The sequence below is a fragment of the Scomber scombrus genome, chromosome 20 (genome assembly GCF_963691925.1).
Source record: "Scomber scombrus chromosome 20, fScoSco1.1, whole genome shotgun sequence".
Taxonomy (NCBI): domain Eukaryota; kingdom Metazoa; phylum Chordata; class Actinopteri; order Scombriformes; family Scombridae; genus Scomber; species Scomber scombrus.
Window position 1 is genome coordinate 15,029,190 of NC_084989.1, and position 15,592 is coordinate 15,044,781.

At 39.4% G+C, this 15,592-nt stretch overlaps 1 protein-coding gene across 1 annotated transcript; it reads right to left on the reverse strand.

Moving 5' to 3' along the window:
- Window positions 1–12,076: 12,076 nt before the first annotated feature.
- zic1 (zic family member 1 (odd-paired homolog, Drosophila)) lies at window positions 12,077–14,368 on the reverse strand. Its single transcript, XM_062441596.1, has 3 exons — window positions 13,349–14,368; window positions 12,738–12,901; window positions 12,077–12,274 (listed from the first exon to the last, which is right to left on the reverse strand). Exons 1-3 carry the CDS (start codon window positions 14,307–14,309, stop codon window positions 12,077–12,079), a joined length of 1,323 nt encoding a protein of 440 aa, XP_062297580.1. The 5' UTR covers window positions 14,310–14,368.
- Between the last annotated feature and the right edge of the window lie 1,224 nt (window positions 14,369–15,592).

The window sequence follows — 15,592 nt, forward strand, 5'->3', positions numbered from 1 at the left end:
TCATCAGTGACACACTACATCTCAATCCTGCGGACAGCTGATTGGATTTACTCAAAACTTGGGCTGGAGAAAGTCTCATGCTGAGAGTAAAATTGACTTAGGTCTGTATTCAGAGAGAAAGATGAAGGGCATCCAGTCTTATCATTCTCCATCCCATGTCTCCCTGCAGCCTCAATACTTTCCATGTGTTACTCCGGTATGTGCCTGAGAATTTTCTACATGTGATGTCAACATCAAGCCAGGACCCAAAGTCAAAGGAGGTACAAGAGGTTGAATCAAAAGTGCTGCCAACATTTTATGGCTTTGGAATCCATGTTCAGATTGTTCAGTGGATGAAAGATCACTTTAAGAGATAGATGCCAGAAAGCAAGTGGAAATGGTACAAATAGAGATGTAGCTTAATGTTTGTGTGACAAAGCAGACTAAAATTGGCAAGATTTGGAAATCCCAGTTTTCTTGTTATTTGCACCTCAAACATCTGGCCAATATAGAAAGTCTTTTGTAACTATAACACCACCTCAGTGATAAAATGCAATGATTTTCAAAATGTGTTGTAATACAAATTCGTAGAGTAACCTAGTTCATCGCTCCAGATGGCAAAGATGTTGATTTTCTTGCATGTTACATTTGAATTTCATTTGATAAACCTTGACAACATTTCTATAACTGTAATGTGTAAAAATGCAGACAGTGTAACCAGGGGGCTGTGTGTAATTTCATTCCCACTGCATCCTCACCGGGGTGCTGGTTCTCAGACTTCAGCCAGAAGACAAGCCTTTATTTGATTTAGGCATCTCCCCCCTCTCATGAGCCTCCTCTGCTCATGAAGTGTCCCAGTATGGAATGTCTGCATTATTACACTGCTGACAGAGATTGATGCTTCTCCAGACCATCTGCACATGCAACAATCCTCAACTTGAATGAACTTAATTGCAGGGGGGAAAAAAAAAAAAAAAACTTTTAAGAGCTGGAAAATACAAGGCGTGATAGTTTTAAGTTTGGATGTTTCGGTTTGAGGTGAACATATGTTTGGAAGAAAAAAAAATGAATGAATGTTTGGAATTTTAGCCAAACGCCATTAACAGTGTCACAAATGAGTGATTGATTGAAATGCTGCACGTGGCCATGAGGTTGAGTTGGTTTGTAGCAGAAGCACGATCAAGCCACTGACAGATGTAACTTAGAAATTAGTCAACAATATATTATCAGTCACTTAAATCTGTGCCTCCCAAAATAGGCATGCAAATAACCCTAAATAGTCCTTTGCATCATTTGTGTGTCTTATTCTGCAATGTATGTCAAAACTCAATTTATCATTTGAGTAAAAGGTGAAATTATAAGAGGAACACTTGGTCAGAATCACAAATGCTAATTTGAAATCTTACATATTTTTTAGATAATGGTGCTACTTTTGGTGTCTCCCTATATATTAATGCTGTGCTTGACATACACATAAGCAGGTGTGAGATGTGTCGTCTACTCTTAAAGGCTCAGAGAACAAGGGTTGCAGTGTTCTTGTGCAGAGAATTAACTCGTAACCCAGTGGGATCAAGTGTTCGAACCTTACAGTACGTCAGCATCTTGTTGAACAAGGCTAGGGATCAAAACGCTAATCCCTCCACTCTGCCTTCGGTTATAATTAACTTGCAGTGCTTGATGCTAACAGTATTTTAAAGATGTGTTTCTATGGACTCTAATCCTGATTCAATCTTTCTGTCTGTGTAAAAGAGAAAAAAAAATGAAGAGGCTTGCTTATGATGGGGCCTTTTTTGTGTTCACATTCTCTTTATTTCACACTGTATCTTGTATTATCAGTTTAATACTTAATATCACAGGACGTTATGACTTGAATAGCGTACCAAAACAGTAGAGAAAAAGTTCTCTGATCTTCAGTGGTTCAAATTAAATTCATAGAGTGCTGGCATGTGAAATGTTAAGATTCAAAAGAAGTGATGAGATTGTGTGACTGGAACCAGCAAATAATTTGTTTATTCAACATGAAACCTACATTATTACAAACTTGAATGAAGAAAAGCATTTGCAGCCCCTCAAAACATTCACATTTTATATTTTACTGTTTTACCACCTCAGCCGATCATTTTCAGATTAAAAAAGATAAAATAAATTCTCAATCGCATAAATCAAAACATAAACAAAGCCAGTGGTGCAGCGCAAAGCTCGAACACTGAGAGTCAATTACAGATTGCGGTTTTAAGCATGAACCAATTATTTATGAAAAGAAAATACACACAACTGAGGACAGAATTTTTTTTTAAATGTTAAAATGATTTGCAGAAATAGCTGCTTTCAAACAATCATTCCACTCGCCATTAGATAGCAACATGCTGCCATTTATCTGTTTGATGGCGGGGCCTGCAGTTTGCTGTGAAGCGATGACAGATGGATACTTACATCGCACAACTTTGGAAACAACCTTTAGCGAGAAGTTCAGCTGGATGCTCTTTCTAAGGACTTATCAACACTTGTCCATTAGACACAAACCACTGCTGCGCATGGCTTTATACCAAATAGCTGAGTGTGGATACAGTGCAGGGGGCTGTCATATGTTTAAAAGGAAAAAACAAGTGGCTGTGGACAAGTCATGTGACAAATAGGACACTTAAACACTGGGGCTGATACTCACTTTGCTGTGAGTAAACATGACTGATTATTCACAGTAGATTGGAACAATCATTAGATATTAAACATGTCATATGTAATAGATATAATAAAATATAATAGCAGTCTTGCTATTATTCGTCTATCTTGGATGTTTGCAGGGTAAGTTTCAACATTCAATGCTAGGTTGCAAAAGCTGATGACAAGTTCCCAGTATGCCGTCTCAAACCACCACTGCAATGTAACTTGTGCAATGTGAACATTGTTGGTCAGATGTGGGTTTGCGTTCAGATGTTGCTGCCGTCCTGCCTTCCTCTGTGCTCCAGAAACACAAACTCCAACACGCAAACTTTCATCTTGATTTCAGTCTTCATTCCTATAATTTTTTTTTGCCAAGTTTAGATGTTATGAGTCAGTAAAGCCTTGCTGTTTTTCCGAACTCGATCTTCTGGATAGACTTGACCTTTTGTGAGAGCTAACATTTTATTTGCCCTTTCAAACACACTGATTTTTCTTTCTTTTTCTTTTTTTTTTATCAGACTAACATCTACATAGATTGCTTCAGCACTACAAGTAACAATGTCATATAAACATCTTACAATCATTAATAATCAAGATTATTTTTTGTGACATATAAATGATATTCCAGTGAAACCCATAAAACACATGATTCATCATAAACAAAAAGCCCAATACCTTCTTACTCTGCAACACATTCTCTGATACAAGTCTTTATTAATGCAACATTATTCAGTCACAGTCAATGAAGTGTTTCCATATGTAGACATCACATATCATGTCACATCCCCTCCCACACAATGACCTCACCTCAACACAAGACATAATCCCCTGACATGGGAAGCATTGAAATAGGCCCTCATCATTTGTTGTTGTCATTCATTTTAAAATCCCCGAACACAGACTGTCACGCTGTGCAAGCAACAATGACACGACAAATACAGGTGCTGCTTCAATGCAGTCTAGAAAATGTATTTTAGTTTAGGATATGTATTTGTTCATGAAACAAACATTCAAATCTTGGCATTTTAATAACAACTTTTTTTTTTTTTTTTTTTACATTTTCTGCGATAAGTGGCACAGTGAAGCTTTGGCCACAGTTTCCCCTTGCAGGTGGAAACACCAATTAGTGATTAATTGAAGGTGGCAGAAAAATAATAAACGGCAAACACCTGGACCAGGCAAATTTGGGCCAATCATTATCAATCAAGCCATGAGTGAGCAACCGGCAATTGGAATTAATGGGACATACACAGCTTATAATGTAGGAAACGCATGGCATTTCATTTTTGAAATTATTATTAGCAAACAAATTGACTTAGCACAGTTGCAACCGTCAAACGGTTGGTCACTGAGTAGAATAGATGGATGGATTTCTCGCTTGCCAACATATTTACCTAATTGATCTGATACAAAATGATCCCTCATAGCTTGGGTTGTCAAAATGTAAGAACACATAAAACAATCAAGATTTGCAACTGATTATTTAACTGGGCTCTGTTTTTATTAATTATTTTTGACGTTTTACAAAATGACCCTTTAATTCAACCTCAAACCATTTTTTTCTGAGCCATAATTGCAAAACCAACCCAATGCAAAAGGCTTTAATAATGAAATATTGACTTAATCTGTGAGGATTCTTCTGGAAGAGTGAGGATCCTGTTTTGGAGCACAACCCATCTTTTACTGATCTTCTAATGTTCAGTTTACTTTTTCCCATGTTAAAGAATTTTCACAGTTTGTTTATTTTACTCTACATGTTGATAAGTAACTGAATGAGTTTTGGGCTCAGAGCTGCTGGTACATATTTAATATTGTTGGAAAAGGTGCTTTCACACGGTTTCTTCACATCCCTGTCAAAGGATCACAGAGGTCACTGCGGCTTCTGGAAGCGACGTGACCCTGTTACATCGCAGAGTTTCATCTATTCTCACCTAATCCACATCGTATCCCTCAGTTAACTCTGATATGAAGGAGTATCAGAGTCACTGACATAAAAACGGTGAGATACTTACAGGAGCCAGCTGCTACACACAGGTTGAACCATGTGTTATACATCAGGGATTTGTTGTGTAGGATTCGGTACATCTCACTTAGCTGATCATAATTTATCATCTTTTATTAAGTACAACATTTTGCATATAGCATTTGAGTGTATAATTAAATAATGAACAATATTTCACTTTGACAGAACTGCATAGCTAATGCTGACATACAGTTGCACCAATTGAAGTTTTTTGCAGCTTCTATTTAAGTTTACTTAATTTTTGTTTCATTTGATCATATTTTTCATTGCATGTTGCCAATATTCACCATAATGACTCATATTCCTTCACATATAATGTACATGTAGACTCCCAGATCCATCCTCTGGCAACATTAGATAGCTAATATCCTTTGCCTGAGTTCAACACTTAGTGCACAGTCATACAAACACACACACTGAACCACCCACGTGCACAGACAGACCCACAGACACATTCAGCTTCCAGGTCTTTCTTGGCTCTCATCACCAGTCAAGTTGCATTTCCACCTGTGTCCTGCTGATGCAGCTGGTGAAAAAATATCCCATGCCAAGCGCACTGGTATGATGATACCTTACCACGTACCACATTTTGTTTGCCAGTTTTTACTTTTAATCACTCTTTTTCTGTGATGCTGGTGTAATTATAACTGAATACACTGCAGAGAGGAGGAATGTGTCAGGTGTGACTGAAGCGTTGCATTAGTCTGTAGTTTTCAACAGGCTGCTGCTGATTCGCTTCTCTTGTTAAAATGTGTTGTTGATACCTGCTGTACTGTATGCTTACTACATTGTATCAGAATGGCTTGAAAGTCTTTGATAAGGTCAGTGAAAATGTGCAATGAGACGACATGTTTCTTTCTACCTACATGTTTCCTTTAAATCATAACATTTTACTTCATGAATAGAGTTTGGGCATGATGACACAGGCTTGATGTCAGAAACGCTTCAATAATAAGCAATAGAAAATATCTACAGATGCACACACTCTCACGACACACACGGACAAAGCGTGCACCGGACTCTAATGATGGATGTGCCTCCATTATCAGAATCAAACTGAACAACAGTGAGCCAGAACAATTACAAAAGTGCCAAATGCTTGCAGGGGGAAAAAAAAGTGGGTATTTACATAGCATGGAAAATGGCTGCAATTGTGCATGCACGAGCCAGTTAACATGGGGAATTATGATTCCAGCTTGTTTCGTTGCACATGTTTTGTTTTTTCTGAAAGGATTTACTCATGAGGAAAGAGCAAAAATGTAATCCATTGCTATTTAAAATATGTTCATTTGAAACAACAGGCAAGCAAAACAACCTGTATTTATTGTCCCTTGTCTCTGAAAAATATTTGAAAGTTTTGAGCAGCAGCTCAACAGGAAAACAACTATGAATTTTAGGCAACCTAAAGATAAGTGTTTGTGCAGAGACTAGTGAGTTTCGGTAGATTTTCTTACAGTTTTCTTTTTTAAATATGTACAAATGCTGCTCGACTCGTCGCTGCGATATTAAATCACTGATGTAGGTTAACTCTGGATCAAGTTAAAGAATTTCATTTTTATGTTTTTGTCACACTTTATGACTTTGATTTGCAACTCCAGCCGTTTTTACTTTTTAGCTGCATTGAGACTTTCAAGACTTTCAAGTGCTGTAAATCGTAAACTCGTAACTCATCACAAGCATAGGCTAATGAATTGAAAGAAAAAAATCTCATATTAGAAAGCAAAAGAAATCTGATAATGTAGGTTGAATTTTAGAAAAAGTTCTGATCAGAAACTAATTTGTTTTGCAGAATACAGTAACGACGGGACTTGTTCAAATTGTAAAAAATAATTTTAGTCTGCAACCAATTTAGTTAGTTGGGACATGATGCTAAATGCAAAAGAATACAAAAGGGCATGCAACAAGATGAAAACCCAACATCTGTTTGTATCAGGCGTAATGTCACTAAGAACAATGAAAACCTTAAACTTCATGTGGTTGCAACCGTGTGTTTTCCTCCAGGCCACTTCATGATGCACAAAAGCACTGTGATGTGGATCAGTAGAAATCTGCCAGTGATGATCTTTGGCTGGACATCCCCATTGCAAAATAACAAAGTCATTATCAGAGTCATCAGACAAACAGATGTCGACAAGCTGCTCTGCAAGCGAGAAGACCTCGCCATCGAACAGTACATTAACGCACCATATGCATGGCTTTAAGAAAAAGAAAAAAGAAAAAAAAACTACATGAAGTCAGTCAGGCTGATGCATTTATTAAATTAGCTTTGGTTTATGCTTTTAAAAAAAAATCTGCCTCACTCACAGGGTCCTGATGTAAACAAAAGGGTAGAGGTACATCAACAGTAGAAATACAGGACTGAAAACTGCCATGAAGTCCAACATAATGCTAAAACAACTACACTAACAGTCACTCATTTTGTTTCTACTGCTGTTTTCCAATGTTTCTGAAAAAATTAGGAATGTCAGTCTATAGTTCATATTTTGGGGGAAATGTATTTCATCAGTAAGTCAAATTCAAGATACTGCAGGGGTATGTGAATAAATAGTTGAGAGAAAAAAACACACAGATTGGCCCTTTAACGAATTGGGTTCATTGGATGATGGTCGCAAAGGGGTTAAATCAGGAGGATTGCCGGTTCCACTTCCTGGATTTGGCACACTAAGCAACTCCCGCACTGTTGCCATTGAGCAAGGCACGTCACCACCATCACAACACAGTAACTAAGCGAATAGCAGGCTATAATGTGGCCGGCTCAGGTGCGACTATGTTGTCGCTGCACGATCAGTCGACTTTTTCTCTGAATAAATAGGGATCAGACAGGGCATATTTTTGCAGAGGTGTGCAGCAGTCTCACCCTGTCGCAAAGAGCTAATTGGAGTGGCCTCATTTAGCAGCACGTCAAACACCGTGTCAGCGCCTCCACAAATCTCCTGCATGCTCTAAACTTAATAGCATGTCAGAGACCACAACTGATGCAACGGGGGTCACCGTGAGCCTATGTTTCACTATAACGAACCCTCTCCAACCCCGGCACTGTGGTGGCAAAGCGGAGATTAATGTCCCAATCAGTGATGTAGTTAAACAAAAAGAGCTGTGAACTACATGAGCTCCAGTCTGGATTATCATAAAGCAGCCAAACGCCACTTAGACTACACAGTGATGAAAAAAACATATAAAGAGAGGATTCGTGTTTTGTCTTTTTATACGTCTCACAATAGTTTGACACGACATTTCTGAAGATGGATAAGATAAAAAAAAAAACAGCAAGTTGCTCCATGTGCAGCTTCAGTCCTAGTGGATTACACAAGTTGGAGCCATGTGGCCAACTCAAACATGTCAGACTAATTGTTTGCAAATTACACAGATTTCAAGAAAGGTGGAAAATCTTAAACAAGGCGTCTTAAATCCGAATTTGTGAGTTTGGAGGATAATATGACGATTACATGTAAACACAACACAGTTTGAAGCCATGAAAATTAAAACATATCATGATGAGATTCATGCATAAAAAATGAGTTACACGTATTTATTTTTTTTTAAAGTAGCATTTCAAAACAAACTTTAAAAGTACGAAACAGCCAACCTGAGTTCTGCATTCCGTCCAATCAATGTGCATGAAGATTATTAAATAATTTTCGGTTAAAAAATAATAAAATGTGGATTATCGTTGTAACTTGTATGCAAACTTGGTTCACTGTGGGATGGAGTGCTCCATTACCCAGAGCCTGGCAATGAAATCGTTTTATGGCTGAAAATACGACAGGGTTTCTTGGAGGCGTTTTGAAATGTCTGCATGCCAATAAACTAAAGTGGCCTTGACTTGAATTTGACCTTTTTGTATTAGGACTCTTAAGCTCAGCAGATGGAGACTGTAGGAATCCATTTTTGCGAGGTATTTCATGACTCTTAAGTTTAAAAAAAAAACTTAGTAGCTGTTTAAAAAAAATTGATATCACATGTCTTTCTGTCTTTTTCTTCGCACAGGATCATTTCGCTGGGAACCTAATATTTAAACCTCAATGCAAATGTTTAACTTATCGATTTAGTTCACGAGTGGCGGCAGCTGGGCATGCAGATCAGAGTGCTGGCAAAAGCATGGCACCTAATCCATCAAGGGGCACAGATTACGGGTTATATATATATACACACACACACACACACACACACATATATATGTAAATATATATATGCATAATATATGAATCATTTTTACTAAGTGGCTATAAGTGCTTTAGTGAAGAATTAAAAAAACACTCCAAAAAGTTACATTCATGTGCACACATATAATATTTAAATACAAGAGCTTTTTTTTTTTTTTTAAAAGCCCGATAAAGTCGTGAATATTAACCAGAATTCACAGAATGTAGCAAGCATTGTATTTTTTTCATAATAGTAAAGGTTGCATCCATTTACTGAACACACATATTGTTTGCAGGGAGAGGGAAAAACTATTCTGAGTTTTATATGTGTAAAAACAACATGAAGGGGAAATCTGAAGCGTGATTCTGTCTGATATTTGATGCTCAGATAAACTGCAGAGTGTCTACCTTGGTAACACAAACGTCAGGCTCGGTTTACTGGCCACAAGTGCTGGTAATAAATATTCATGATGCTGGCGCCTGCGCTTTCCTGATATCTGAGTGTTTGTCATTTCCAGACTTGAGCGTAAATACATTTAAAGTGGATGTTGTTGTTTTTCCCGCGCTCCTATTTGATCTAGAATCACCATCAGCTCTATAGGAAGCCTGATAGGAGGCGCGCTGCAGCCTGTCGTCGACTCCTCTTTTTACGAGCATTTTATTTTCGACACCGCGGTTCAGTGTAAAGTAATACGACAGAAGCATGAAGTGGAAATTAAACAGCATAGTCGAAGCTCATGCTTTGCATTCAGTCGTATTGGCACGTTAAAGGCGCAGCGTGAAAGGCTGTAGTTTTTGCCTTCAGAAAAAAAAAAACGTGCAGTGAGGTCGTGAGAAATAAAAAGGAGGGGGATGAACTCAAGTCTGTGGCCATAATGAGGTAAATAACCATCAATCCACACAAATCTCTGATATATATTCCAGGGCAGTGTTTTTCATTATTACTAAAATAATTTCACATTTTTCTCCATGTCTGCATTTGTCAATCTGGGATTTAAATGTGGTGCATGTGTTCAAAATCCCGCCTGCCTGGCAACCACATGAGCTGGTTTTAACGCAACCACTTTAAACTATTTATATTTCCAGTTACATGTGAAGATTTTTCTATAAAGCTGCAAAGTGACTGTCTAAAGACGAAATGCGCACGGCAGTGGAGTGCGTCTCTCAGTATAGCGAGCAGTGCGTCAGTTTGAGCATCAGCACTGGAACCTCAGATAGATAGTGTTAAATAGAGTCGAAAAAGTCATTTTATTACCATCCCTCATTTATCTCCAAATGTAATAGTCCGTGAAAAGAAAATATGAATACATTTCAATACATTTCAACAAATAATCTAAGATGGAGGGAGTCGTGGGTGTTTTTTTTTTTGCTGATATACAAGGGGATCGCGCATGCACGCACGCGCACACACACCTTCTGTGCTGCTGCGTGCACTTTTTTTTTTTTTTTTTTTTTTTTAAATACTAAAATTGCTATTTGGTTGTTTCCGGGTGTGTGTGGAGCAGTTTTGACAAAGCTGCAGACTGACAGATCGTGGCTCCGTGCACACTGGCAGTGTTAACCATGATCACTGGCGGCTGCTGATGTGATCTCTGCCTAATGGGGCGGTCAAGCAAGCTGCAGCCAGGAACAATGAGGGGCCACACTGACTCCTCAGTTCTCACTAAATCTATGAAATCCGACCAACGCAAAGAAGGAAATAAATTAGATTTTGAAAATTGGATTCCCGAACAATTAAGTAACGTAAACTATTCCGGTTTACAGAGGAACAACCGCCGTGATTAATCGATTTAATTTGCACATTACTGGAGGGCAAAGTGTTGGATGTTAATTTTGGATAAACAGAAGATGCAGAGGGAGGAGGGGAGTGGGGCGGTTGGGGGGGTGGAACATGGAGAGGGGGGGTGAATTTACTTGTTATTGACTGTCAGAAAAGTTGTGACAGTGCGTTTAAAAACACGATGCAACCTTAAGCTTGAAATGAGCTGCTGCCACACACACACACACACACACACACACACACACACACACACACACACACACACACACACACACACACACACACACACACACACACACACACACACACACACACACAATGTCCCAATCCAAAACACATGCGAGCACACACACAGTAAACAGTTAACATTATTTGTGCAAGTACACATGCAATAATTCCTCAATCGACTCTAATGTGCATGACTGTGGTTGTAAAAAGTCGGTTTTGGTAAAACTCTGAATAATTTTCATGCACCCTTTCTGAAAAGAACCCATTAGTTTCACACAGCACCCATGTTGAGATCCACCTCAAACGCTAATAAAACCAATAACCCCCAACGCATTGCATTATTGTATTTTTTAATCCTTTAATATAGTACGAAATGTATCCAAACATTTTTTTGTAAACTAAATTTTACATACGAGCGCATTTCTCCATAAATACCGATCATTTCTAACATGTTACCGGTCCTTTACATGCGGATAAATATGGAAAATTGAGCTACTTACATGTAATAATACTTCCTTTCAGACAAAGCAATTGACAGAGATTTTTATATTTATCACGTACATAAACAGATTGACACGGAATTTCAGGCTTTCACTACACGATTTATCGACATGACATTAAATAACAACAATGATACTGTGCTACTCAAACTGGACCTTGGACGAAAATGTTGCACTGAATAGGCTACAAAAGCACATTAATACTAAGAGTCGGTTAGGTCGACGTGTAGACTGTAGTAATACTGAATAATTCACATTTGGTACACAACTATAACATTCTTTTCAATGAAGTCTATTCATCGCAATATTCTTAAAACCATCTCATTTTTCCATATATCTAGGGACCACATTTTCACAAATTCCCTTAAACTGTGATAGAACTATTTACAAAATACAATATTACATTTTTTTTCCAACTTGGGTGAAATCCTTTATGTACAAAAAAATTCAGGCCTCTACCCGGAGATAGCATGCTTTTTGAGATCTCTTCTGAGCAGTCTCTCAGTAAAAATAAGGACTCAAAGAAATACCGAGGGGGAAAGGAAAAAAAGTTTAACTTGGTGGCAGTCCTTGCCTCCTTTTGTCCATGCATTCTCTTTCATTGACATTAAAGACAGTCTTTAATTGATCGTTTGGGCCTCCCGTGTTTTCTCAGTCCATGTCTCACTGGCTGACTTGATAAAGTCTTTTGATTCCAAGCAGTTTTTAATTCTGCAGTCTTTCTTTTCTCTCTCTCTCTCTTTTTTTTCCTCCCCAAAAATATTTACACGTACCATTCATTGAAATTTGACGACAGCGTGCTGTGGCTGGTTGTGTGGTGTACTGCTGAGGCTGCTGGTGATATGGAGCTGCTGCTCTGGTTCTCTGTAGACGGTGATACTATGGTTGGAGGTGTGGACGACTCGTACCCTGAACTGGCCGCTGGAGATGGCTGCGATGCTGGATTAGTGGATTCGTGGACCTTCAACAAAGGAGACAGAAATATGACATATGAAAAAACAATCATTCTGCGCGTGCTGTTTGGCTCTGTGTGTGTTGTGTTGTGGAAATGCAAAGCGTAAGAAATCCATTAGACACGAATTAAAACTCCTAATTTGGCTGTTTGGGATATGTGCAAAATTCTAAAACAGTGTGTACACAAAACATTTTCTCATTAAGATCTTAATCTGATTTGTCGGTTGAAAGAAAAGAAAGAAAAGTGTCAAAACAAATTAGCTTCTCTATTTTCATAAGAACATGGGGAAAAAAAGATTGAACCTCCCCTTATACTAGTTTAAAGCACAAGTCATTTTATCCACATTTCCAATCTAGACCAGTAAGGGGAAAAAAGCAGTTTATATTTTAAACATCACATTTTATAATATTAAAAAAAACAATTGAACACTGAAGAAAATAGAATAAAACCAACGGGGTTTTTCGGTTACCTTCATGTGTTTTCGGAGGGAGCTGGGGTGTGTGTAGGACTTGTCGCACATTTTGCAGAGATAGGGCTTGTCCGACGTATGGACGTGCATGTGTTTCTTGCGGTCACTGCTGTTTGCAAATCGCCTGTCGCAGCCTTCAAACTCACACTTAAAAGGCTTCTCACCTAAATAAAGACAAAATAACAAGATTTTTTTAACACTGGGAAGACTTTAAAATTCATGCTGTATATAATACATTGTGTGTTGAAAGGTTCCTGTAGAAATAGATACTTAATAATTGCGATTTATTTTTTAAAGCAGCCTTTTGTACTTTCAATTTGGCTCTCTTGTCCTTCACATACTTACTGATTTAAGCTGCAAATTAATTTGATTTAATCCACTTAGTTTATGAATAATTCAATTAAATTCCATTTAAGTCTGTATAACAAATAACACTTTTCACACAAAATAAAAAGGCCTATGAAATATTTTCTGTTGACAACTGTATCGCATACCAGTGAGCTGACTCCAGCTGTCTAATAAATAATAACCCAGATCGCATGCATATTTTGGATGGGTTATTGTCAGCATGGATTTGGCAGTGAAAAGCGGCCAATCTGTGCGGATCTTACCAGTGTGAGTCCTTTTGTGAATTTTTAGATTTTCCGATCGGGCAAATACTTTGCCACAGCCGGGGAACGGACAAGGAAAGGGCTTTTCTCCGGTGTGTACTCTGATATGATTTACGAGTTTGTATTTGGCTTTGAATGGCTTTCCTTCTCTGGCGCACTCTTCCCAGAAGCAGATGTGGTTGGTCTGCTCTGGTCCCCCCACATGCTCCACCGTCAGATGGGTCACTAGCTCGTGCATCGTGCTAAAAGTTTTGTTGCACGACTTTTTGGGATTCGTCAGCTGCTCCGGCTCGACCCACTTGCAGATGAGCTCTTGCTTTATCGGCTGCCTCATGTATCGAAAGAAGGCCCCTGCTCCGTGGTGCGCGGCCATATTCATGTTCATGGGGCCATAGCCGTGCAGCTGGGTTGAAGCATAGTGGTCGGACCGCGGGCTCGTAACGTGGCCGTACTGGTCGGCCCGTCCGTACATGTCCCCCGAGAAGCCCAGCCGCATCTGGCTGTTGACCACGTTAGAAGACGCATGGCTCGCTGCTTGCTCGTGGAGCCCTGGGAAGAGCAGGTGCCCTGCTGCATCTGAGTGTCCATGTGGCCCTGCGAAACTTCCGGAGGCGAACAAACTGTGCTGAGCCCCGGTGGCGTCCCCGAAACCCCGATTTCTGAAGAGAAAGTCCCTGGTGGAGTTGAAAGCCGCCGTGGAGTAAGAGCCAACGTGGGTCGGGTGGTGGTGGTGTCCCAGGGCAGCTGCTGCGTAGCCGGGTGCCTGGGAGGAAAACGCCGTTTGTCCGGAGCCAATATCGTGGGAGCTGTGGTTTATTTTGAATGCGCCCATCCCATCAGCGAACGGATTTATCCCCAACGCCACTTCTCTCTCTGTGACTTCGCCTGTTGAGTGATGCCGTGAGGAGCCGAAAGTAGTGACTCCTATGGTGGGATACTGCGGTCCTGCGTCCAAGAGCATCTTCAGTCTAGACTCGCCGAGGCGACTGAGAGCAGAAATCAAAAAATCACGCACAGATATTCTTCCTCCCCCTCTCTCTATCTCTTGGACCTCACTCGACTGAGCAAACTCTCAAATCCACCGATTTTCTGTTTACTTTTTAAGACGAGAGGAATTCCCCTATACCGCTCATCCGATGCACACGCAAAACCATGTATACATGCAATATTGTCTTTTGCGGTTTATCTTCCTGTGGCGCAACTTTCACCTCCTCAGTCAGGCGGTGAGCTCTAGACTGATAGTCGCAATCATTCCTGCAGATAAATGAATTGAAAAGACAACACAGTCCAGCCCTGATGAATGGGAGAGGAGGGGGGTTGTCATGTGGCCCCGGAGCTGGGATCTCATTGGCGGAGCCTCATTCCCCCCAATAACATCCACTCACCAAATAACAATCCACGGTGCAGGGTCCACACTTCTATTGGCCTCTTTGCATCATCAATCCTAGATATTGTGAGATTGCTGACTGTGAATTTGGTTAAAAGGCTGAATAACAGCAAAAACAAAAGTTGAGAGACAAAAGACAACTGGCCTCATAGAAAGTCAAAGCACGTTTTGCAGCCACATACTCCACTAACAGTCTATAAAGCAAGTGTGTAAGATTGTCTTCGTTAACCTGGGGACACCATGGAGTAATTAGTGACGTTTTGGAGCAATTAGACATTCAGATAGATATTACATCTATCTATCTATCTATCTATCTATCTATCTATCTATCTATCTATCTATCTATCTATCTATCTATATATCTATATATCTATCTATCTATCTATCTATCTATCTATCTATCTATCTATCACAATACATTATGACATAAATCCAATGTATAGACTGACAGGACAGTAAACAACCCTCTGAGCATCCAGAGGTAGACTTTATAACATGTGTCAGGTACAGGTATGGAACGATGAGTTTGAATGTCTTTTCTTAGGAAACCAAACGGGAAACCCTGAGGTTGATATAAAGTCTGTCCACTGTCATCACTCTCTTTGAAGGCCTGTTATTATCAACTTATCCCTTTCACTTCGATAGGAATCCACAGAACATTTTTTCTGTTTGACTCTCGATCATGAGCGCACTCCTGTGTGTTTTGTAGTTCTGCCTTTTTTTTTAACTGAACACAGTTTCTGTGTCCACTGGAACTCACACCAGTCGAACATCTGTGCTTTAGATTTCCACATCATCACACTCACCAGCATCCCGCGTTCATAAAGGTTACCTTGACTATATGGGCCGGTATTTAG

Bases quoted from the DNA above. Each gene is read 5' to 3' on its own strand.
- zic1 (XM_062441596.1), bottom strand. From the start codon at position 14,309: ATGCTCTTGGACGCAGGACCGCAGTATCCCACCATAGGAGTCACTACT. The intron at 12,902-13,348 runs GTAAGATCCGCA...GTCTTTATTTAG, and splicing joins TCACAAAAGGACTCACACTG to GTGAGAAGCCTTTTAAGTGT. The intron at 12,275-12,737 runs GTAACCGAAAAA...CCTTTGTTGAAG, and splicing joins CCCTCCGAAAACACATGAAG to GTCCACGAATCCACTAATCC.